Source organism: Papio anubis, chromosome 9 (genome assembly GCF_008728515.1).
Source record: "Papio anubis isolate 15944 chromosome 9, Panubis1.0, whole genome shotgun sequence".
Lineage (NCBI taxonomy): Eukaryota > Metazoa > Chordata > Mammalia > Primates > Cercopithecidae > Papio > Papio anubis.
Window position 1 is genome coordinate 21,361,887 of NC_044984.1, and position 25,413 is coordinate 21,387,299.

The window sequence follows — 25,413 nt, forward strand, 5'->3', positions numbered from 1 at the left end:
CTACCATCTAGCAGGCATTTAATAGTTGTTGAATGAATACCTACCTAACCTGAAACAATAAAAGAGCCAAAATTGCAAACACACACCCCTTCCAAAATTAAGGCCAGGGCCTTGCAATTAATAGGTGCTCAATAGATGTTTGTTGACTGAAGAAATGAATGGAGATGATAAGATAGAAAGTGATTCAGAAAACTGACAGTGGTATATGATGGAAGTAAAAAAGAGATTTAGGAATATTCCAGTTTATTTTTATAAACTTTTTATTTAAAAAATAAAATTATAAACAAAATACAGAAAAATATTGACACCTGTGATAACAAAGAAATGACTCTTAAGGGCAGTTTGTTGTCCTGGGAGGAAAAATCATAAGTGTTATAAAGAAATATTACTGTGCAAAGGAGGAATGTAATATTTAAGGTTCATTTACAACAGGTATTTGGCATCGACAGAAGAAGTCTTTCTATGTATACATTCAACATTTTGCAGCATATTTACATTCAAGTTACATTTCCAAATTCTATGCCAAATACAGTCTAACTCACCATCAAAAATCCCTCAGATATTACTAAAATCCTGTTTATTTGGTAGGAGTACAATATTATCTTATTAGAAAATAATTTTATGTTCCTACTAAGTCACCTGTATTTTTACTACTTCAACAAAATTCACTGACATTTTCATCCCAGTTGAAGTCAAGTCTCTTTTAGCCAAATACTAACTCAAATATTGCCAGTTATAAAATTATATAATAATCTTTTCCTCTCTCCTTAGAGACAGTATTAAAACTTTCAGTGAAAGGACACCAGCTATGACAGATTATTTTCTTTTATAGGAGTTAGGATGTATTACAGATACAAGTTCCAGAATTTTAACTTGTTTTCAAAAGATGACTGAAGCACTTTTCCCTTTCAGTTGTTACCAAATTCCTCATCAAAATAAAACACATTCAGAAATCTACATAGTAGTTTTTTGAAAACTTTTCTCCGTTGTCCCCACACATTTCTCAAATCAGACTGCTTACTCACTAACAATTGGAGAATCTCTTGCTTAGTTTTTCTAAATTACACTACAGTAGCTATCCTAATTTCCTGACAATCTTCCCGTTTCATTTTTTAAATTATGATTTTATTAAAATCAACATAAATTACAAAGGTTCCATCTTTGCTACAGTTCTTTTAAAAATTTATCTTAACTTACTGAAGGGTCAAGATCCCACAGGGCCTGTCTAGAACAGGCAAACAAAATGTCAAGATTAGAAAATTCTCATGCCTCCAAAAGACTCCAGGCAAGTAAAATCTACCCAATTCTTCCTTATTTATCTCAAGTTCAATTTTAAGTCTAAGAAGATAATGACAAAATAACAGAGATTGATGAATTTCATTTAGTTGAACTCTTTTTTCCTAATTTTCCTCAGGTTGTAACTTCGCCTTCAGTACATGATGACTGGCAGTTGGTAGTAGGTTGCTGAGATGACACCACTTCTAAGTCAGATTCACGAACAAAAACCACTGCATCACCACTTACATTTATAAGACACTGTGCCTGTAAGAACAATAAACAGGACAGGTTCAGTTATACTCAACACATTCATACTCTTCTGTTACACAAGGGGCAGTGCTGTACAGCCAAAAAAGCACAGGCTTCTAAATTTTAGGATAAAGATAGACAATCCAACAGAAAAATGAGAAAAGGGCAAGAGGGCAATTCACAGGAAAGAAAACTCAAGGAGCTCCTGTGAACATATGAAAACATATTCAAGCCCTCTATTAGAGATACATAATTAAAATGACGACGAGACACCACTTCATATATATTGGCAAAAAATGTAAAAGTTGGATGTCACCAAGTGTTAACAAAGACATGGGACAACAGCAACATACTTAACACTGCAGTGGGAAGTGCAACCATCCTGAAAAGAACCATCTCCTAAAGCAGAAAAAGAACACACTGCATGATCCATTAATTCCATGTATATGTGTTCCCTAGAGAAATCTTGGACATGTATGCAACAAAGATTAATAAGTGACTTTTCACTGCATCATGTTTAGCAAAATACTAGAAACAAACTAAATGCCCATCAAAAGGGAAATGAAAATAAACTGTGGAATATTCATATCTGAAATACTATATGGAAGTGAAAAATGACCTAAAGCTCAAACAATATGGGTAAATATTATGATGAATTAACAAAAGCAATTTGCAAAATGACATATACAATATAAAATCATTTACATAACTATATATATCCTTATATATTTATATAAAGTGCAAAATATCTCAATGAAGGGGAACTTTGGAAATCTCCATGAAAATTACAAAGGTACTACTTTTGACCTAGCAATTCTGTTTTAAGAAATTTTCCCTACAGAGATGCTCACACTTGTGCTAATCACTTATGTATCACATTGTTTTTGTAGCACTGTATGTATTAGCACAACATTTACTGAAAACAACCTAAATGTTTATCAGTAGGGGACTAATTAAAGAAATTCCGATCGACGTATACCATGGAGTGTTATGTGGTTGTAACAAACATAAAGGTAATCTTTATGTCCTGAAACGAAAACCTTGCCAAGAAAAATCAGGTGAAAGAGCAAGCTGAGAAGCAGTATGTACTGTAAAGCTACCACTTATATTAAACCGGAAAATAAAAGAATATATATTTGCTTGTATGTATAAAATCTCTCTGGTTACATAGTTTGGAGTGTTACATCTCTAGAAGTTACCAAAAAGAAAAATTTGGTTGCATGTGGGGAGGAAAACTGACTGGCTGGAATAGCAGACAAGGAGAGACTTTTCCATTCATACCTTTTTGAATTTTTAATCATGTACTACCTATTCAAAAATATATTAAAACATTTTAGATACAAAATAAGACTACAATTAATTTTTTTAAGATATAAAAGCATGCATAGGAATGACAAAATTAAGATGGTTCACTCAGTATGAAGAGGAAATAGGCCCACTGAGGCTTCAACCATATTTTTAATACTTTATTTCTTAAGCTGAGGGTTGTAAGAATGTCTGTGTGCAGTTCTCTACATTTTTTGTGTACATGCAAGATCTCACATAAAAGTAGGGGGAGAAGCTAATGACATAAATCATGGCACCTGATATGATGTGTGCACCTCAGTGGTAATCAGCCGTTGATAGTTATCATTTAGGTACAGAGGAAGAGGGCTGGTGGTGGAAAATCTGGGTATATTCTAGCTTTTCTATTTATAGCCTCAAACCAAACTTAACCCTCAGTTTTTTCACCTACAAAATGGAGTTAATATCAACACTACAAAGTACCAGAAATGGAGGGGGAAAAAAAAAAAAGCAGTTCATTTGGAAAACCAAACAATTCAGTCTACGTCTTGGGTATGTTAGGAGAGGTGAGGGGGGCAACAGACGAGTCTGAAAAGGTAGAAGACCTGAGAACGTGGAAGACCTTGTAGGACATATTAAGAAGCATGACTTTGTCTTGTGAGAAATCATTGAAGACAAACATTTAAAAGATAATAGTAACAACCTTTACAGTGCTTACTATCCACCAGGCACAAAGCACATTACATATATTAACTCATGATTTCCCCAATTTTTATCCCAATGTCATAGATGAGAAAACTGAGGCACAGATATAAGTTTTGTTCTGGATAAGCTGATTTTGAGGCATTTGTTAAGGTGCTAATTAAGTCAGTGAACAAGTTGTATAAATTTAACACTGGGAAAAACCCAAAACTACAAATCTCATTCTCAAATACAAAGTAATGAAGCAAAAAAGGATTCTTAAACTAGGGAAAATCCTCTTATATCAAATAAATTATTACAAAGAAGTACCCAGTTGAATATAATTTCAAGATCTAATAGATGCTTTCTTTATGACCAGATAATACCAAATTGTATCAAACACTCCTGCTCAGGATGTGCCTGGTTTCCATTCTACTTCCACTTTCAAATGATCTGTGTATAGGTAGTTCTCAGCGCTCTTGGTTTTCCTTCTGCCTTTCTCACTGTTCCTTTCTCAATCTTTCTTCTCCCCATGTACCCCTTTTGACCACTCCACACAATCTCCTTCACTCCAGATCTTATCAATAAGCTGGTTGCAAATCCAGAACTGCAGTAGCCTCACTGAGCTTTAGATATGCCCCAATTATCTACCAAAAATCCTCCTAGGATGTTTCATAACTTCCCTTCTCCCTCTAACATGCCTTAGCCATTGCCAAAATTTATCAGAAGGTTGTCTCATAGTTTTGTTTATCACTATTTTTCTTCAACATCTTCTTAATGAAGTTTAATATACCATGAGTTATGAAAATGTGTAAACTATCAAGAAAACCTGAAAAGAACTTAGTAAATGAAGTACCCTTCTGAAGAAATTGATTAAACTTCATGACTTCAAAATAAAACTAAAACCAGTCAGATGTGGTGCCACGTGCCAGTAGTCCCAGCCACTAGGGAAGCTGAGATGGGAAGATCGCTTGAGCTCAGGAGTTCAAGTTTAGCCTGGGTAATATGGCAAAACCCTATCTCTTAAATAAAGCTAAAACAATTTTGCATTTCCATAATGTCTTATCAAACTGCTTTTATATTTATGACAACAACTCACTTTCACTGTAAGATAATTTTATTAATGAAAAAAACAATGATACTAAGAATTTAAATGATTTGTCTTTGGTTACAATTATCCAGATGTACAGGTAGGGGCAAAAAATATATATATACACACACATCTATTCATTTTTACTCCTGCTTAGATGATAAGTAATTAGTCTATATTAGAGCTTCTTAAGCTCTGTGTCTGCCAAGATATTGATCCCCTCTGCTCTCAGGGGAGTCACCTGGGTCAGAAACCCAGGGCCAATTACCAGCAGCCACATACAGCTTCATGCATTTACCACAGTATACCAGTGGACCACAGAAATAGGATTTTTGATGTGTGCCAAGAGAAGCAGGTTGGGAAGAACTGTGTTTAAGGTATTTCACACTATTTAGTATAGTTAATTAATTTTTTAAAAATTTTAACAATTTTAAGTGAGTTATTATCTTAACAGAAAATTTAGAAATTTATTTTAAGATTTAAACTAACTGCTTTCAACCCCATTAACAGAATACACCACTTATCAGAAATAAGCAAGCACTTTGGTCTCACTATGATATACTCTTCATTAGTAAGGCAGCTAAAACTGGACAGCATCATAGTCCAAACTAAAGGACATCTTTAGCTCTCCTCAGTTAGCTATCACTGTATTCCAAACACTTACCAAAAAGAGGGTGGAGACAGTAACTCAGGAGGACAAATTCCAGACGTGATTAATAATAATACCTAGTTACCTGAGATGCCGAAATAGCATGTATTGACTTGTGACTATGTATGACCGTGGTTATTAAGAAATTCATTAAAATGTCTTACACATCTAGACTCAAAGGGTTCTAAAGAGCAATCTCTTTTGGAGGGGGTTAGGGGTAGGAAGCCATGGAAGAAATTCTCAGGTTCTCGCCAATCAGGAATTTTTAACTGCATCTTACCTGGTTTTTATTTGGATTCTCCATGAAGACACACTGCTTCATTATGTAGGAGACAACAGCATTCCCTCCTAACGCAGCAACATGAGCTCTCACCATTGCAAACACTTCAGCAATAAAAGCATGGAGAAAACCACTGACTCCTCCTTCCTAAATAATAACACACAGGAAAATCATACCATAGATACATGTGTATGGATATAGGAATATATACAAAATGTCAAAGAATATATATTAAAACATCCTAAATTATCTTAATATACCAAATAACTTAAACTTCCCTCACAATGGGGATTTACTGAATGAACAAACATTGACTGAACACATGTCCAGGCAAGGATTTACTACATTTACTTTACAGATGATAAAACTGAAGCCCGGAGAATTTGTAACTTGCCCATGACTAGCTATGATCAAACAGCTAATAAGTAAATGGCAGGGCAAGAATTCAAATTGTGCCTCCACCTTCAACATCTCCATTAAATCATGCTCATCATCATTAAAACAAATTGATGATAAGCCTAAACAATAAAACTTACCTGCTATCCATATCTCTCATTCTGAACCTGAACCATGTTCAATCAAACTTGCCTTTTTTTCAGTTTCTCAAATGCACAAGCACTTTTCCTACCTCAGGCTCACTGGCACATGTTGCTCCTGAAGACTTTTCACTCAGTTTTTTTTTGTTGTTTTTTCCACAGAACAACTCATTCACTCCTTGGTCCCAATTTACCTATAATGTCTTCAGAGATACCTTCTCTGACTGTGAACTATAAGTTGAATTCCTCTATTACATTCTCTGATAGCCTCTGTTCAATTTCTTTATATTACTTACTCTCCCTAGTAATTAGATACTAATTATATGATTTATTTGTTTTTGTCTACCATGCTCCAGTTCTACTAGATTGTAAGTTCCATTAGGTCAGGGACTGTATCTGTTTTGCATACAACTATATGCTAACATCTAGTTCAACAGGTGCATATAATAAGAATTCTATACATAACTGTTAGGAAATAAAATCCAGTAGTTCAGGGTACTTTTTCCATATTCAAAAACAAGGAAAACAGAAATCAAAGGCTAGTCAATAGCTTAAAATGCTTTTCAACCTAGGTTTCCACAAATTCTATTGTACTTATTTACAGTCTAGGAGGAAATTTCCAACTTTAAACTGGAAGGGGAAAAATCCATCTTTCTGAAAAGCCTGAGGATACTACATATAGTTTTGTAAAGATATCTCTTTTTGTAGTTAAGGAATTAAGGGAGTTGCTTCAGCCTGCCTCCAACTCAATCATAGTTCAGTATATTTTTCTTTGACTTTTATCAATTTCCTCCTGTTTATTAAATCAAAAAATTCTGATGACACAGTAGCTCTGTAGAGGATTAATTTAAAAAATATTAATTAACTGTAAGGAAACAACTCAGGCAATTAACACATTTGGAATATTGTGCTACACAGTTAATATTATAAGTTTCTGTTGAAGGAAAATCCACCAAGAAGCAACATTTTGAGGTATGGGAGCTTAAGTAGTCAAGAAGGCTTAGGAAATAAAATTTTATGGATTCAAAATAGTGTAATATCCATGTGCTACCAAGAGCAAGTAGAAAGATTAATTCATAATACATGCCAACTTTTCGCACCAAATCTTTGTCAAATGTAAATGGATGTAGAGAAGTATCATCTATTTTAGTTCTCTATCAAAAGGTTTTTGAGAATATCTTGATAGTTTATTTTTCATCTTAACATAATTAAGAGTGATATAAAAACTAATTTATCTTTTTTTTGGGGGGAGGAGAGAGTCTCACTCTGTCACCTAGGCTGGAGTGCAATGGTGCAATCTCAGCTCACTGCAACCTCCACCTCTCATGTTCAAGCAATTCTTGTACCTCAGCCTCCCGAGCAGCTGGGATTACAGGCATGTGACACCACGCCTGGCTAATTTTTCTATTTTTAGTAGAGAAGGAGTTTTGTCATGTTGGCCAGGCTGGTCTCGAACTGCTGGCCTCAAGCAATCTACCCGCCTCGGCCTCCCAAAGTGGTGAGATTACAGGCGTGAGCCACCATGCCTGGACTAATTTACCTCAAAGAAAACATCCATCTAAGTAATTAAATAATCTGTCAGAAGCTATTCATTCATTTACACAAAAACATATTGTGTTTACTCTGTTCCAGCTACTGTGCTAGGCGCAGGATGGTGAGTATGTTATTAAAGATAGCGTGCAGGCTGTTATTCCTAAGAAAGTATAGAAACACTGCTGGTGAAAAAGGGCACAGCTAAGTGTGCCTTATTCGTCTTTATAATGAATATACTTTTTAAAAATACAAACTGCAGCTAAAGTAAAATTTGAAAAGATTATTGGATGTCACACTTCAGTAATTAAAAAATTTCCCTATTCACAATATTAATTTGCTTGGTAGCCCCTGTTCCTTAACATATGACATTATATAATTGTTTTAAGTTTAAATTCCTGTGTTATAAAAGATATAACAGGCTGACTCTGATTCTGAACTTTTTCCACATCAAGTAAAATATTACAACTTGTTATTTAAAAACCAAATTAAAGTTTAATGATACTCAGTGTGAGATAAGATTGAAGAAATGTCATCCTCATACACTAATGGAGAGAGTAAAAGATGAGCAGCTTCATTCCTTTCTCAGTAGGAAGAAACAGCAGAGCTAAATTACATAAAGTATCTCTTTAGACATATATCCATAATAGAGTCCTCTATTATTTCTAAATGTGATCTGTCAAAAGTTGCTAAATTACTGAGAAAATGAAGCTGTTCTTTCAGGGCTATTTTAAACCTCTATTTGAACACAGATATTTGTTTTATTTACTATATGATAAGGTTCTAAGATTTTTAACAATAAATAGGTTTAAAACTAACACAATTCTTGGGATAATCCTAGCTGCTAAATGAAATAAACTCTAGACTCAATCCAGATAGATTATTAAAATATAAATAAATATTTGTAAGTTATTTTTGGCAAAAAATAACAATTTGAAACTTGTTTGGTTTTGTTACTAAATCTTCAATCAGAGAAAACTCAAAAAAACAATGAAACAACTTCTATAAAATTACCTCCCGAAGAGAAGTAGTCTCTCGAATAAAAAACATGTTAATTATCCCAAGATACTTAGTTATTTTTGCTCCAGGAATAAAAGAAAGAGGTGTCATCTTAACAACCCCAACTGTGGAATTTGCACAAGGTGGAGCAGAACGATTCCGGAAATTTCCATCACCCACTGGACTTGCTTTTTCAACTGTCACGGCTAAAATTGGAGAAAGAGGAGAAAACATTCAGAACAGACGCTGGTAACACAATTATTCCCTGAGGTTTCCAAATAAGTGGTGACAACATTCAGCTGTCTGTGAGGCTAAGCCATGTCATGAAAGAAAAGAAATTATCATGCACTGCATGCAATTAAAAAAGAGAGACAGAAAAACATGAGAGGAAATGCTGGAATGGAATTCTTTTGGAAGAAAAATGGCATTCCTGCAAAAGAAAATGTTGATGCAGTATAGCTACACACACAATGATTGGTTATAAAGTGAAGAAAAAGAAAAAGCGGCAGAGCATTAAAATTATCTGCTGTAGGAACAAATTATTACAAGGAGAGTGTGAAAGTTGTTATATTTCCCAGCGCAATTTTTCCATCTTTTTCAGACGACTTCATCATTGTCAACTTGTAGATAAACCTTATGTTATCTAATTGTAAGATATTTGCTTTTTCCAAACCTTTTTGAAAACCAACTCATAGTTTTAAAAGCTTAACACAATGACCTCTGCTAGCTAAAAGCTGGTTGTTTATAAAGTAAAAAAACAAAACAAAACAAAACAAAAAAAACAATAGCTACCACTTACTAAATAACTGCCATAAGACAGACATATATATATCTAATCCTTACAACAACCCAGAAACATAGGCTATCATCATCATCCCCATTTCATGCATGAGGAAATGGAAGCTTAGAGAAGTTAAGTAACTTGCCCAAGGTCTGAGAGCTATTAAAATGGCACTTCTAGGATTCAGAACCAGATCTGGCTGGTTTCACATCCTATGTTATTTCCTGTGAAATGTAGTTTTTTCCCCTTCTAATATATGGTAAGTTCTTTCACTCAAATACATTTACCTCAAAATTTACCAAAACACATGGGGTAAAGATAACATATAAGTAATGATTCTGATTCTAGCAGTAAGGTAATAACTACTTTCTCTCCAGAAATTCTTTATTCGTTTAGCCCTCTGCATATCACACTTAATAAACCAACAGATGCCACATACTAAATAGTACCTTGGGTCCTGGAAGAATGTCTCTTCAATAAGAGAGTTGGTAATTTATTTTCAACTAGAACAATATAATATCTATTTATATACTTTTAAAAATGCCTGCACAAAAAAGAAAATTTTAAAAACACAATTCTATAGGTAAAACTAATAAATCTAAAGGCCTTTCAAAAGCTTTTCCTAAATGACCCTTAGAGTCTGCAGCTTTCACACTCTAATACATGATGGATTGGCAACGTTATTACTGGGTAGTAAGGTCTAGCTTTTACCACTGGGAAATCAGGGATATGTTTCTCAGATTATCATAATGTGGTAGAAACATCCGCCTACTTGTCTTAATTGATCCACGCCTTATGGTCTGAGCTTTCAGTTTAATGAGCTCTATCCAGCTGCTGCATCTGTCTGCAAAGGAACTGTAATCAACTGACGTTGCTGAAAACACAGACAGAAAACAAAAGAAAAAACAAAGAAAAAAATATGGATGATGTCTCTTACTCGTCTTAACACTCCTTTCGATGATGTAATTTAACTGTAACTCAGAAAAAGAACGGTCCTTTTCAAGTCAGATAAGAGAGATAGTAAAGAGTCAAGCTTTAGACACTGATTTGTCCAAAACCAAGTTCTCAGTTAGCAGGCTGAGCATTTTTGGTGATGTCATAGTTGTGTGGTCTCTTAGGGAGAGCCTGATTGGGGTCTAACATAAATTATCAGTGAAAGGACCACATACTGCGCTTTAACTAACTTTATTTCCTACTCTTCTTAATTTATAATATTTCAGTTGTTCCTATTTTATAATCAAAACTTTGTGAATAATTCATTTCCCTAGTTTTACCCTAAAATTTAAAAAAAAAGAGAGAGAATCAAATGTTGAAGAACACATTTTAAAAAGTTACTAGTTGACTTATCTGTTATTAAAATATCTTCTTTCTACAGTCAGTAAGAGGAAAACCAAAGGGCCATTTTTGTTAATGTTTTGTTTCCATGTCTGATTTTGGGCAATGAAGCCTCTGATAATACGGGGTTGGGGCAGGTGTGAGCCTCACAAGTTCCCCCTTTTTAAAAGAATAACTTTTACTACTGCTAAGCTGGGAAAAAATTTTAAGGAGCTAAAATTTTATGCTTAGAAACTGGGAAACCATTAACATACTAAAAAATTTAAATATTAGTTTAATTGATTTTTTTAAAAGAACATATTCTACCTACGAAAAAAAAAAAAAAAAAGCCAGATTTTGGTGTCTATGCCATATTGTCCAGTGCATTTCTTTGATGTCTATAATTTCATGCACCACCAAACTAGAATTTTACACCTTTGGTGACTATTTGCTTAATTAGATAAACTCACCTCTCTGTGCAGCTGGTATACCTGAGTTAGAACTTGCACTCTCCAGGTGTTCTAATAAGACAATATGAACAACATTAGCTCGGATGCTAAGTACAAGCCAGTACCTCTTCTTTGTTATTTGTTAATACCTCTATAAGCCAGAAGAATAGGAGGAAATCTTTATGGCTTCATTGCAAAAGCAAACCAAATAAAAGCATTTAGGTTTACAATGCAGTTTCTATTGACACATGAAAACTAGCTCAGTTCATAAATACCATGCCAAAGGAGACTACTTGCTTACTATAACACAAAAAAAGTTTCAGAAACTTCATAGTCACAAGAAAATATAAACATAGTAACAAATGTGAGTATGATGAAAGCAGGATGTGAGACCAGGCAGAGAAAAGGGCCAATGTGTTGGGAAGAATAGCTGAAATGAAACATAGAGGGGAAATGTTTGCTGTGGGGAAGAGCCTGTAAGATTAAAAATTACAGACAAGATAATGATTATGCTTCATAGATCAGCATAAGCTGCTCCCTAGTCTTAACTCTCCTCACCACCAACTTCTTCATTCAAGGACTTCGATATCAACAGCTCCCTCTGGTGGTATCAAGACTTTGCAAAACTAAAAAATGAGTTATCACAGAGACAACTAGGAATCTCAGGCAGTATCACTCCCTTTCCAGTAACCTCATAACAGTAGCATCCAGAATTTTCCCTGATATTTTTTATTACAGGTATTTAAGGTATTGTACAAATTTAAATAGCACTATAAAAAAAACTTCATAATTTTTAATGCTCATTCTACCCACATTAGAATATTTAAAGTTTTGTTTGAAAGAATTTTACAACTAAAAGAATAGTGTTGCCAATTTAGAAATAACTCATGAAAAGCACTGAGAATAATTTCGGTTGGCCAGTTTAAGTATAGATAAATTGATAGATACAATTTTTTAATTTCTACTTAATGTGTTGATTTTTTTGATAACATGCTGAAATTAATTTTAAAAACTTTTCAAAACATTATTTGTACAGAATGTTTCTACCATAGAATATTGCTGCTAATTGAAAATCCAATGCAAGTATCTCACCACGACCCACCAACACAATTTTTTTTTTTTTGAGACGGAGTTTTAGTCTTGTTGCCCAGGTGGGAGGGTAGTGGCACGGTCTCAGCTCACTGCAACCTCCACCTCCCAGATTCAAGTGATTCTCTGGCCTCAGCCTCCCAAGTAGCTGGGATTACAGGCGCCCACCACCACGCCTGGCTAATTTTTTTATATTTTTAGTAGAGATGGGTTTTACCATGTTGGCCAGGCTGGTCTCGAACTCCTGACCTCAGGTAATCCGCCTGCCTCGGCCTCCCAAAGTCGTGGGATTATAGGTGTGAGCCACCACCTGGCCCATAGTTTTTATAAAGCAATTGACCACTAGCTAATACTGCAGCATATACAGAGCTGATAAATAAAAGGGATCACCAAGTGGAGTTCACGAAAGGCCTGTGAGGATACCACGTTGTGGACATGCCCTGACCATCATGCTCGCTGACTGGAGATCTAGATAGGAAAAGTCCTCCTGATTCAGGATCTTGAGGGACTTTGGAAGTCTAGGAGATGAGACCTACAGAAAGACCAGCACAGAGCTGACACTCAGAGGCTTACCTGATCTGCAGGGAGACTCAGCACAGAAACAGACTCAATGGAGAGACTGGGACACCAACTGTCCTACCCCTAACTTACATATCCCGAGAGGGTCCTGAGGCTCTCATATGTCTTGTGCAGTATAGATTTGGTTGGTGTAGAATTACAGAACATATAGCTGGTATTAGGAATTCCGTGCATTTTTTTAAACTGCAGGGGAAAGACGAATGGCTTAAAAATTTCTGAAAAATCACTAAAACTAAAATCTTTTGTATACCTTGATATTATCTGAGTAATATCGAATTCCCTAGTAGGAACTGCGTATATTTTAATGGCAAATGTACAAAGAAAGAGCTTACCTGAGTATGTATTAAGTATCTGTTCCCATCTCTAATATCAAGTGGAAAAAACAAGGAACACAATGATATGTAAAATACTTGTGTTTTTTAAAAAGGATGAATAGAGTATCTTTGAAAGACAGACAGCAAACTGTTAAAAGTAGTTGCCTCTTGGGGAAGAAAATGGAGAAGGGAGCTTTATTCTGGACTATATGATTTTTGTAGTATTTGAATTTTTCACGATATACATGTATTACTTTTACCCCACAAAATTTATAAAGGGTGAAGAGGGAAAAAAGGGAGGGAAAATGTTTATTCCCTGCCCTCAAATATGAATGTATCTGAATAAAAATCTGAAAACCAAAGTTTTTAAGGGAGAAGATTTTGATTTCACTTAGGGAGAGCAGGTTCATCTTTTAACATGCTTGCTATCTTAATTTTTCTCCCAGAAAAAAAAAGGCCCAAGAGGCCCAAGGCCAGCTGGTCCCAGCAGCAGATAGACATCAGCACCTTGGACTGGTTTGAATACCTCAAATGTCTGATGACCTCAAACTCCCAGTCCCTCTGCTTCTCCGGATCAGAGTTTGGCTTCTCAGGTGATAGGCTTTTCAAAAGAGAAGGTACTGCAGATACATGCAGTCTGGCTCACTGACAAACTGGGAGTTCTGATTTAAAAGAAATAAAACAATATGCAATCTCTAGGCTAATACTAATTTAAAAACAACATATTTCATTATTCAAGGGCAGAAATCTCCTCAAGTCTTTCAGACTTTGTTGAGTTGTGCTCAGTTGTGTGCCATTTGTAGATCTATATGGAAGAGTCTGAAACAAATGCTTTTCATGTCAGATCTCCCTTCTAGCTGCAGAGTCTCAAGCCACACAACAGTCCACTTCTCTTATAATTTGGTTTCCCATTTAATACAAGAAGAAGATTATTTTGCATTTTTTTAAAGTCACCATTAAGTGATAACCCTGCAAGCCCCAAATAAATGACCCTAGAAACTTAGCAAAGCAAAACAGGGCTATGGTTTATTATTCCCCTAGTGCACTCTAGCAATATTTAACAAGCCCTGTGTCTAGTGGTGTGAGAGGGAAACTAACCCAGGTTAAAAGCAATTTAGTGGAAATAAGCATATTATTGACAAAAATGATTCTTCCTCCCTCAAACAGACAATCTCCAGTGCATCTAAAGTCTGAGACTTTTCCATTCTTCTAAATAACTTGTCGTAATCAATGGCAAAGGTATTTGTTAGCTGCAGTAATTATTTGAATGTATGTGCCCTCCACAACTTGTTGAAATTTAACTGTCATTGTAACAGTACTAAGAAGTAGAACATTCTGGCCAGGGGCAGTGGTTCATGCCTGTAATCCCAGCAATTTGGGAAACTGAAGTGGGCAGGTACGTTGAGCTCAGGAGCTCAAGGCCAGCCTGGGCAACATGTTGAAACCCCATCACTACGATAAAATATAAACATTAGCCACGCGAGGGGGTGCTAGTGGTCCCAGCTACTCAGGAGGCTGAGGTGGGAGGATCGCTTGAGCCCAGGAGGTAAAGGCTGCAGTGAGCCAAGATCGCAGCACTGCACTCCAGCGTGGGGGACAGAGTGACACCCTGTCTCGCAAAAAAAAAAAAAAAAAGGCCGGACGGTGGCTCATGCCTGTAATCCCAGCACTTTGGGAGGCCAAGGCAGGTGGATCACTTGAGGTCAGGAGTTCGAGACCAGCCTGGTCAATATGGTGAAACCCTGTCTCTACTAAAAACACACACACACACAAAAAATTAGCCAGGCATGGTGGCAGGCACCTATAATCCCAGCTACTTGGGAGGCTGAGGCAGGAGAATCACTTGAACCCGGGAGGCAAAGGTTGCAGTGAACTGAGATTGTGCCTCTGCACTCCAGCCTTGGCAACGGAGGGAGACTCCATCTCAAAAAAAAAAAAAAAAAAAAAAGAAAGAAAAAAAAAGTAGGACATTTAAGGCCTGATTAGGCCAGATCTCCACCCTCATGGATGGGATTAGTGCCATTATAAAAAGGGAGGTTTGACCTCCTCGTGCTCTCTTTTTGCCCTTCTGCCCTGTGATAATGCAGCAAGAAGGCCCCAGCCAGATGCTGGTACCTTGATATTGGACTTCCAACCTTCAAAACTGAGAGCCAATAAATACCTGTTCTTTATAAATTACACAGTCTCAAGTGTTTTGTCACAGTAGTACCAAACAAAGATAAATACAGTAATAAATTTCTACACTGATCAGTACCTTTTTTGACTACCCACTTTATATCATTAGAATTTACAGATCATCTTTGCTCTAAATAATTAAAAAATATTTGAGAAAATCTTATCTGAATGTCTTTTAAAAATTATTAAAACTAAAAAAGTTACTATAAATGATTAACTAGTTACTACAAAAGTTAACTACAGTTACTACAAATGATTCTCTGGCAGATTAAAATTGAGAGTCATTATAATTTATGTTTTATTTTCCTATTTAAACATTCTCAGTTTTATTATGATCAAACCTGGGTTTTATGTTTCTTTAGGAATTTCCATCAATCGATACTGCATTGATTAGTTATGCTTTATAAGTATAAAATCTAACTTCATGACTGGGGTAGACAAATGATATACCTAAACATTCAGTATCAACCTGATCTATAACAATACTCAAATATTGATGAATTGATAAGGAAACTGCCATATTACACTTACAAATTACTAAGGCATACCTAAAGATAAAACTAGCTTCAATTTGGACAGTTTACAAGGGAAAACTTCAACTGTGATACGTCGGTAGTACATATATTAGATAACAAAGACAATTAACTTCCCTATTTGGGTCATTTAAGTTTCTAATTAAAGGTGTACGACATCCTAAACCACTTGTCTTTCTTCTTCAATCTGCTTCTTACATTTTCCTGCTTCCATTTCCAAGCATGCAATCCCCCTCTCACTCCTATCTTTTATAGCTTCTCTTCCACATAATCCGTTTTCTGTCAGTAACGCAATGCAATTTTTCTTTGCTTTTTACTCCCTCTTCCTCTAACCATGGATTTCACTGTCCTCAAGCTGCCTTGAAGAAGCTACTGAGATAAAGATTCTTTATTCCTACTTCTCCATCAATTTTTTTCCTTCCTTCCTTTCCTTCTCCTCTCCCTCCCCTCCTCTCCCTTCCCTTCCCTTCCTTTCCATCCTTCCTTTCCTTCCTTCCTTCCTTCCCATTTCTTGGATGAGTTTTTCACACATTTTCCTCTAGTTAGTTTCCGGTTTTTGCATTTTCTTCCCCCGAGCATCTCTTTCCTTTTAAAACTTGCCATTGATTATTTGGCCATCCAATAACATCAAGAATTTTAGCAGCTTTTTATTGTTGCTGCCACTTGGTCATAGTGACAAAATGTATTTTTTTAAAAATAGTAACAACAGACATGCAATGGACTATTAATATATAAAAATGCTTTTAATTAGTATAAGGAATTATATATAGTCATAAGAATTCAAACCGTTAGTTGGTAGGAAAAGTAAAAGATAACTTCTGTATTTTTTACAAATGTACACTTCTAATTGCTAGTTTAACATAATGTTAGCAAGACATTAAATTCAAACAGTTAAACTATTTTAAAATCAAATCTGTGAGAGAGACTGTCTCTAAAAAGAAAAAAATCTAATTTGGTTTAACAAAGAAAAAGTAACTCTTCTAGCCTACAATAAAAAACTTCTGATGTAGACACCTAATTTTGAAGTACCATGTATTGTGGGTATAAGCCAACTTGTTTTCTTTTATATTGAAATCCAAATTTTAACCTATGCTTGCCACAGCAGTCAGCAGCTAATGTAATGAATAGAGTATTCCTGCTAGCCTATAGCTTATGCCACTGAACATGAGGAAAGTACTCTAGTAAAAGCAAAAGGAAAGCAGGAAACAAGATGGGTATTTAAACATATATACATATCTTCTATACAGTTTCACTCAACGGTATTTAAAACTAAAATTGACTTAATTAAACCTTTTTAATTTTTAAACGATCAGTGTTTTAATGAAAACTATTATCCTACCTTAGGTAATATTTTTTTAAGAACTTGAAATATATTTAAAGTGGTATATGATTTATACACACTTGTCTAATCTAAGTTCTTAAGCCTTACAATACAGCAACTAATAGCTCAAGATGTAAGCCTTTAGATATTTCTCTGAAGTAATATGCTAACCTTTTATAAAAATTACATGTATAAAATTCTTGAGATAAACTGAAATCTATGAGAAAAATCTTGCCGATTTTTTTTACTCTTCTCCCAGATTACCTCAACCCAGACTCCCCCCATTTTGCTCATTCTTTTTTTCTATCTATCTATCTATCCATCCATCCATCCATACATTATTTTTAAAGTCTCTTGAAAATCATTTCAGAGAAAAACTCAGGTTTAGATATCAATGATGAGAAAAAAACATGAAAATTGTATTAAAAGTTTGCTATAGCTATCATTTTTCTCATATCACACTCTTGTATAAACATAAATAATTTATGTTGATATCATATCATCTATCCTTTAATAAATTACTTAAGCTCAGCACCAGTTAATGTATCAAATCAGAAAAATCAAGATATCCAGCAAGGTAACACCAAATGAACCATAAATTTGAGACATACATCAAACTACTTTGTTACCTTTAAAAACAAAACCAAATATAATAAACGATGGAAAGAAAAAATTGAACATGGATGGACAATTCAGGCCGAGGCTTACTCTACACAGTGAAATAAGATATACATTATTGAACATTTCTTTACATGACATTCACCCATTTTCAATAACACAAAAAGACAATGAAAGGTTTATCTACAAGTAAAAAGATGGAAGTATTAATAAACACACTATGCTTAGACTAATCCCCTAGCCAATATAAAAGGAAATAAAAAATTTTAACAATCATCCTATTTGTGATTAAAAACATGAAATATAAACTGGAATTCAAAGTTACTGAAAGTAAAAAAAAAAAGCTATCAGCTTATTCAACTTAACAAAACAATTTAAAAACTATACTTTTATTTATCAGCATTAGTAATTGACTTTTAAGCCTCTTATGGATGCATATTTTATAAAGCAGACAAATCTTCTGAGCATTTATCCTTAACACTCTTACCTTCCTCTCTTCCTGCCTATTTCCACTAAATGGCAATGCTTAAATTTTTCCAGACATTGCCTTCTGTCATGTTACAACACTCGATTACTCCATTTTTAAGACTCTATTATATTTTTCAGGCCTTTTCAAAACCTATCTTACTCTCAAATTTTCCAAAACATTTTGAGATAACTTTAAAAACTATATTTAGCCCATGTCCTCCTGAAAAGACTTGAGGAAGCACAAGACAATAAATAAGCATGGAACATAAACCACAATTCACAAAACTACAGAAATATTGACAGAAAGGTACAGATATACTTTTAAGTGTTTACTGATGATTTTACAATGCAATATTCAAGGAAAAGCACATAGGTTTTACAGTTAAGCACTTAGTATAAAAAGTTTTACATATATTAGTATTAGATGTGATGGTCTGATGATGATGATGATGACAATAAAGGGTGGCACGATCAATCAATGGTTTTCAAACTTTTTGAGAGCCTTTCTTCAAGTGAAATCACATACAGAAGATGGATATAAAAACACATGGAATCAAAGCTGCTGTTTCAGAAAAGTAGGGGATGCAGACACCTACCCTCAATCCCATCCTTCTCTGCTCCCTTTCACCCTGCCTCCTGGAAGGCCATGAGGTACCTCTGACAAACCTCTATGGTTCAGAGGAGCAGAATTTAAAATTAAAATTATTGGTTTAATTGATTAAAAGTTATTTGAAATCATTATTTATTTATTTATTTATTTATTTATTTTTCTTGAGACAGGGTCACTCTGTCGCCCAGGCTGGAGTGCAGTGGCACAATCACAGCTTACTGTAGCCTCAACCTCCCTGGGTTCAGGTGATTCTACCACCCAGCTTCCTCAGTAGCTAGGACCACAGGCACATCACCATGCATGACTAATTTTTGTATTTTTTGTAGAGAAGAGACTCCTAGGCTCAAGCAATCCGCCTGCTTCGGCCTCCCAAAGTGCTGGGATTACAGGTATGAGTCACCGCGCCCAGCTGAACACATGTAAATTACAGAAGCTCAGTGTGACCTTGAGGACTAATTTAGCTTTTGATTTACTTTTCAAAAATGGGAATATGTTAATAATTGAAGAACCATAAACTACAGAAACCCAAGGAATTTTAAAGGTTAGAGAGAATCTTAATCTTTTCACATTTTACACATGAGGAGCTGAGGCTCAAAGAGGTTAAGCAATTGGTCCAAGTTCTCACACCTAATCCACAGCAGAACTGAGAGAAAAACACAGGTCGGTTGCTTTTCCAACCTACCTCATGGTCCCTCTCCATTCTCCCTAAAATGAGTTGCAAATATTTTAGGTACTGTTCAAATAGGACTTACTATACTCAAATTCTTATTTTCTTGTTTTTTAGTTCACAAAGTATCATTTTGCATACCACATACTAACGATCACATAAGCACCAGTTATAATTCCTTTGAAAACATTTTGAAAGCTACTGCAGAAGTGGAAAGTTGTCTTTATAGACAAGTCAAACTTAGAAAGCTTAAATCTAATCTTCTGCAAAATTCAGTTGGTATTAACAATATAGTAAAACAGAGTTAACAGGGACCCCAAGTCCACAAATACCTTTTCCTACAGAATAACAATCAATCAAACCTTTGTTGATTAGGTTTTAGGTTTTTTTGTTTTTGAGGTTTTTTTTGGCCCCTATTGCAGGGTAAGGATGTAAGGATAAATGAAATTATACCTAGAAGTGATATGGAACTAACCATGAACAAAAACAAATTTCTGTATAAAGTAGATGTTAAAGAAAAAAAAAAAAACTTGCTGTATAGTGAGTTCAAGAAAGACTTTTCTTCTTTTTGAGAGAGGGTCTCCCCCTATCTCCCAGGCTGGAGTACTGTGGCACAATCACAGCTCACTGTAGCCTTAACCTCCTGGGATCAAGCAATCCTCCCACCTCAGCCTCCCTCGTAGCTAGAATCACAGGTGTACACCACCACATGCAGCTAATTATTTATTTTTTGTAGAGTTGGGGTCTCACTATGTTGCCCAGGCTGGTCTTAAAGTCCTGGATTCAAGCAATGTTCTCGCCTCAGCCTCTCAAAGTGCTGGGATTACAGGTATGAGCCAACAGGCCTGGCCCAAGGAAGACTCTTGACAGTTCTGCTTCCTGCCTGGAAGCTGTATTTAATTCATAAATCTGAACTCACATTCCCTTTGAATTTGATTTTTCCTCTCTATTCTTTCAAGGATATTGAGATATGCTACAATTCTCTATGGAGTTCTCAATCAGAATTTTAGGTGATGACAGAAAGGAAAAAGGATCATAGTTACCACGTTACAAAGTTCAGAATCTGGAAGCAGCTTATTTTTCATCTTCGAAATATAAGACAAGATCTATTTATCTACTAAACAGACTTTGTACTGATTTAATAAAGATTCTGTTGACATATACGTAAAGTGAATATAAAACTATTCTGTATTATACATAATTTGGTATCAAATAACGAGCAGGAATCATAAAATAATATCCATTGTATTTTAAGACATAAAAGTTGAATAGCTGATTTCAAATAACTATATCATTTCTCAAAACAAACTTAAAGTGAAAAACACATACTATATTTATCTAATACATAATGCTACAAAATAAGGTATAGTAATTTTAATTTTTTGTAATAAAAATTATACTAAAATCAGATGAGAAAGGAAAACAATACCTCCCACTTTTCTCCAAAGATTATGCAGATCAAAATAGATTTATTGCTATTAAAGTAAGGAGCTATCAATTTGCACCGGAAAAAAAAAATTGCAGTGTCTTATATAAGTACATAACAATGTTCTTCAATTATCACCACAGCAAAGACCGGAAGCTCATCCCTTTCTCACTTGTACTACTCCCACTCAAAACCTCTTCATATATCCTCTGAAAAAAAAAGCATTCTGTTGTCCAGGAAAATCCAAAACTTTTTGTGAAGGTTTAATTGTTGCTGGAAAAAACTTACCAAATATAATATAAATATCAAGTATTCTAAGTGTGAATAGTTACAGTGGGAAATCCAAACCTTTGAAAATAAAGCTTTAACACATTAAGGTATGAGAATGGAATATCACAGGAAAAATTACCTTAATACCTTATAATGAAATTACTTGAGAAATTAAAATAAGAGGAACATTAATTTATCCCCTTTATGAATATGAAGAAACATATAATGAGGGAATGAAGGATACATTTTCACCTCAAGGTAGTAAGATTGCCTATAATGAAGAAGCAGTGAAAGGAACTAGAAACTAGGATTTGTGTTTGCTTTTTCCCTTACTTAACCAACCTTTAACTGGTGGAAAAGGATGAGAAGGAAGTGAATCTGAACACAGTTCCAGTGGAAACTGTAAAAGTTCTTCATTATCTGTAGAGGCTAGAAAGGCAAGAAAAATACCAGTTATTTAGTAATGATCTATTATTAATTTTTTAAAATTAAGAATCTGTGACAACATACATATACATATTCTCAGCTCCACCTTCCCGCCCCAATTTATTCTGGTCATTTTCTCCCTGATTTCTCCCATGGAAACCCTTCATCTACATGATGCTGAGACTGGTGCTATCTTCCCTGGTATGACTGTTGTGAGGCTTTAAGAAATTAATATCTGTAAGTAATTTAGCACAGTGCTTTGCAAATAATAAATGCTAGATAATAATAATTAATATCCTACACTTTGTCCATTACTAGTTTTTATGCCACTTAAACTGGTTACATGTCTTCTTTGACAAATATCGGAACACATAATCATTTAATACATCTACCTGACTCACTGCTCAAATCTTATCAATGCTATACATGTAGAATGTAATCAACTTTTAAAAGTTTAGGACTAATCATGAATATTTCATTTAGCCAGTAAGTCATTCGAACTATACAAGAAAGTATAGTATCCCTCATTATGTGTTTTTCAGAACACATAGTTTCCAGTAATTTGGATTTATTCAGAATATATTACGAATACTACTTTCTAAATTTTACTGGATTAAGGCCACCTTTGTGAATCTGTTGAACACTATGGAACTTGTCCTGAAAATAATACACAGGCACACAATTGTGCTTACTACATCAGTAGGTCCTCAGATGTCAGATGCCTTGAAGACCTTGCCAGAGATCGTAGTACAGAAACCCTTATATTACTGCAGAATTAGTATGCTATAATTTAAGTCTAAAAAACCCAGCAGCATTCCCTATGTAAATATCAGTCAAATACCACCTAGTCATGTATGAAAAATATCAAGTCAGCCATATGCTTATCCACACAGTTATCTTTACAAAGATGAACAGAAAAAGCAGCAAATATTCTTCAAGGAACAAGTAATTTACTGAATCCAGCTGTCCTGTATATTTTATCACTGAACCATAACACAGACAAACACAAACCGAACTTCCTATCCAGTAAAGATTTACCTCTTTGCAACGACTTTTCAACAGGGGTTTTTGTGGTTTGTAAAGCCTGATTTTTGTCAAAAGTTATTGCAACTGCCGTGACTGTAACCTAGAATTATAGAAACAATATGGTTAGCAAAATAATCACTGCCAAAAGTAAGTTTCTTACATATTTTTTTCAGTACCATGGTACAACCTATACCAAATACCTTTCCTGGTTAAAATCCTCAACCAGAATTATATATAAATTCAGATACACAAACTACAACTATGCCAAACAGTTACACCTAAATCTCAATATTCCAGAAAGAGCTGAAGAACCTTCTCTAAAAAATGGGAACTGGTAAAATCCCACATGATGGGTACAGATCCTACTGTACACATGCTGGAGCATATGTGCACTTACTCCCTCAGATAACTAAAGTTCAGAAAAAGAAACGCACATGGCCTAATGCATACTAACATATATTTTGTAATACTCTGAGGTAAACTAGTATAAGTTACTTAATTATGGCAAAATTATGATAATGAAATAGATAATAAAAATAATAGATCAGATAAAGACTATTCTTTAATAATGGACTAAATCTTAATTACCTGAATTAATTCATCTTCAGGCAGAGATACTGTAAAATTTACATGGCAAAGGCAGCAGGGGATCATAGATCGTAGTTTAAAGTACAGGCTCTACACAATAGAAAATATTAGTAATGTCACCTTTTTTATTTAAAAATTTATAAAAGCTGATTTTCTTAATGTACATTACATTATAGTAAATGGAGAGTTAAAAAAAATTAAAACAAAACTGGTCCACTTTTTTGTGTGTATTTTTACACTAAGAATATACTTTTTAATATTTAAGTAGACAATAAGATTTAATCATTTGTCAGTAAGTCACAAAAAATATAGTAAGTTTTTTTTAATGTACACATATACACTAGATTTTTATGGAAGTTAAAGCTATTAACTAACAAACTATTTCTTTTATAGTATGATATAGTAAGGGGGACAGGACAACTTTAGTATCTCACCTGCTGACAGAGGTAAGATAAGGAGGTAGGAGTGATTCAGCCCACAACTTTGTAAAGTATTACAGGTAATACAGCAATATAGACACTTTTAAAGTTTCATTATCTTAGACGCATGAAATAAAATTTCGTCAGAAGGTTCCTACCTTGAGCAAATTTTCACAGAGATCATTAAAGTTCTTATTGAGAGCTTGATTAGTCAGGTTGAGGCTGCTTAATCTGATTACTCTTACTGAAGTGAACATCTAAATGTGGGGTGACAGAACATGTCATTTTATTATTTTTAACTAAATATTTTAACAGTTGATAAACTGCCAAATAATGAACAATATTAACTAACGTAGTAGAATAAGGATAGTATTTTAATTGCAATAAGGAGGTTAAAAAAAAAAACAAAACAAATATTTAGATGGAACTTATTAAGATAACTTATGTGTTATTTGCTTAAAATTAAGAAAAAAAGGTTTACCTGTATTTCAGATGTCCAATTATTTATACCGGGCATAATTTCTGTATTACAACTATAAAAGCCTGTCAAAATAAATTATAATCAAAATATATGATAATATTTCATTGATTTTTGTGTTAAATGACATTTTTCAATTATTACATGAAGTTCTAACTAAAAAACCCTTCATTTTTTTTCTTCTAAAATTATACCTGCAGGAGACTTTAAACCATCCCAATAAATTATCATAGGTTTTTTTTTTTCCATGTATAAATATAAAAAGACTAAAAATCACTTCCACCTAAGTTATGTTTTCTACCTTGGAGTAGCAAAGTACATGATAAGCTGTGACACTGTGGTAAGTCCTTCCTTTAAAGTAAAATAAGTACTGTAACAATTATGAGCTAAAACATTTATATATAAAACTAGTTTCATCTCAAAGGTAATTTTTTGGTTCACCTGAAGGAGGAGGAACATCAGTAAGTAGAGAATGGACATCTTCCATGGCATCTGTGTCATCAATCTTAAAATAGAGAATAAAACTATTATATATGTAGTAAATGCATAATTATTTCACATTAAAAAGACTATTTATTAATAGAGTCAAGAAAAAGCAGAGTCATTTTTCCCTAAGGAAAAATATGTAACAAGAAAATTCTAATATCAGTAAATTCCTCCACAGTAGTAACCACAAATACTTCTAAGTGAAATATTTTACATACAAAGTACACTAAGTTAAAAAAGAAAACTAGCTCTTTCTCAAACCTTTACGAGAATATGTTTCTAAAGACTTACAAAGATGTCATAAGCAATCATTATTCCAATTTGTTTAAATTAATAAAGTGTAATCAAATCCTTTGACTAAATGCAGAACTGCTTTACAATGGAATTAGGCAGAGATAAATTTAAAGACATATTTAATAATAGGTCTAAATTCTATTTTTCTAATAAAATAAATAGGTCTAAATTCTATTTTTCTTATATCACCGTAATCCACTGTGAAAAATAAACAGGGAAACTACCCAGCTGGACAGGTGCTGACATTCATCTGCATCTCAGTTTCTAAGTCCTAATCTGCAGACTTGCTAAGCTTCTTCTTCCCACATCACCCTCAAGACTTCAAGAACCACTTTCACTTCCACTTCACGTGGCTACCCACAGTCACAGTCATACCTCAACCCACTATTCCCCAAAATGCTCCACACCCAGGATCTCGAGCATTCTCCAACTACAGTCCTGTCTCTTTGTCCTCTCTTACTGGATCTTCTACTTGCCCTCTGTCCTCTGCCCATGTTTGAAGCACT

General features: G+C 34.4%; 1 protein-coding gene across 17 annotated transcripts in view; it reads right to left on the minus strand.

Annotated features, from left to right (window-relative positions):
• Positions 1–242: 242 nt before the first annotated feature.
• Positions 243–25,413, minus strand: part of C2CD5 (C2 calcium dependent domain containing 5) — a 94,993-nt gene continuing 69,822 nt past the window's right edge. For 12 of the 17 annotated variants that reach the window (XM_009180369.4, XM_009180365.4, XM_009180363.4 and 9 more), the window contains 11 exons: positions 24,569–24,632; positions 24,131–24,192; positions 23,808–23,906; positions 23,231–23,320; positions 22,655–22,742; positions 21,533–21,619; positions 11,142–11,192; positions 10,130–10,231; positions 8,592–8,782; positions 5,512–5,658; positions 243–1,542 (listed from right to left, as the gene is read on the minus strand). In XM_009180369.4, the coding sequence (XP_009178633.1) occupies positions 1,411–1,542; positions 5,512–5,658; positions 8,592–8,782; positions 10,130–10,231; positions 11,142–11,192; positions 21,533–21,619; positions 22,655–22,742; positions 23,231–23,320; positions 23,808–23,906; positions 24,131–24,192; positions 24,569–24,632 (1,113 nt within the window). In that variant the 3' untranslated portion in view covers positions 243–1,410. The remainder of the gene's footprint in view (positions 1,543–5,511; positions 5,659–8,591; positions 8,783–10,129; positions 10,232–11,141; positions 11,193–21,532; positions 21,620–22,654; positions 22,743–23,230; positions 23,321–23,807; positions 23,907–24,130; positions 24,193–24,568; positions 24,633–25,413) is intronic. The other 5 variants (XM_009180368.4, XM_009180361.4, XM_009180362.4 and 2 more) reach the window with 3 other exon arrangements.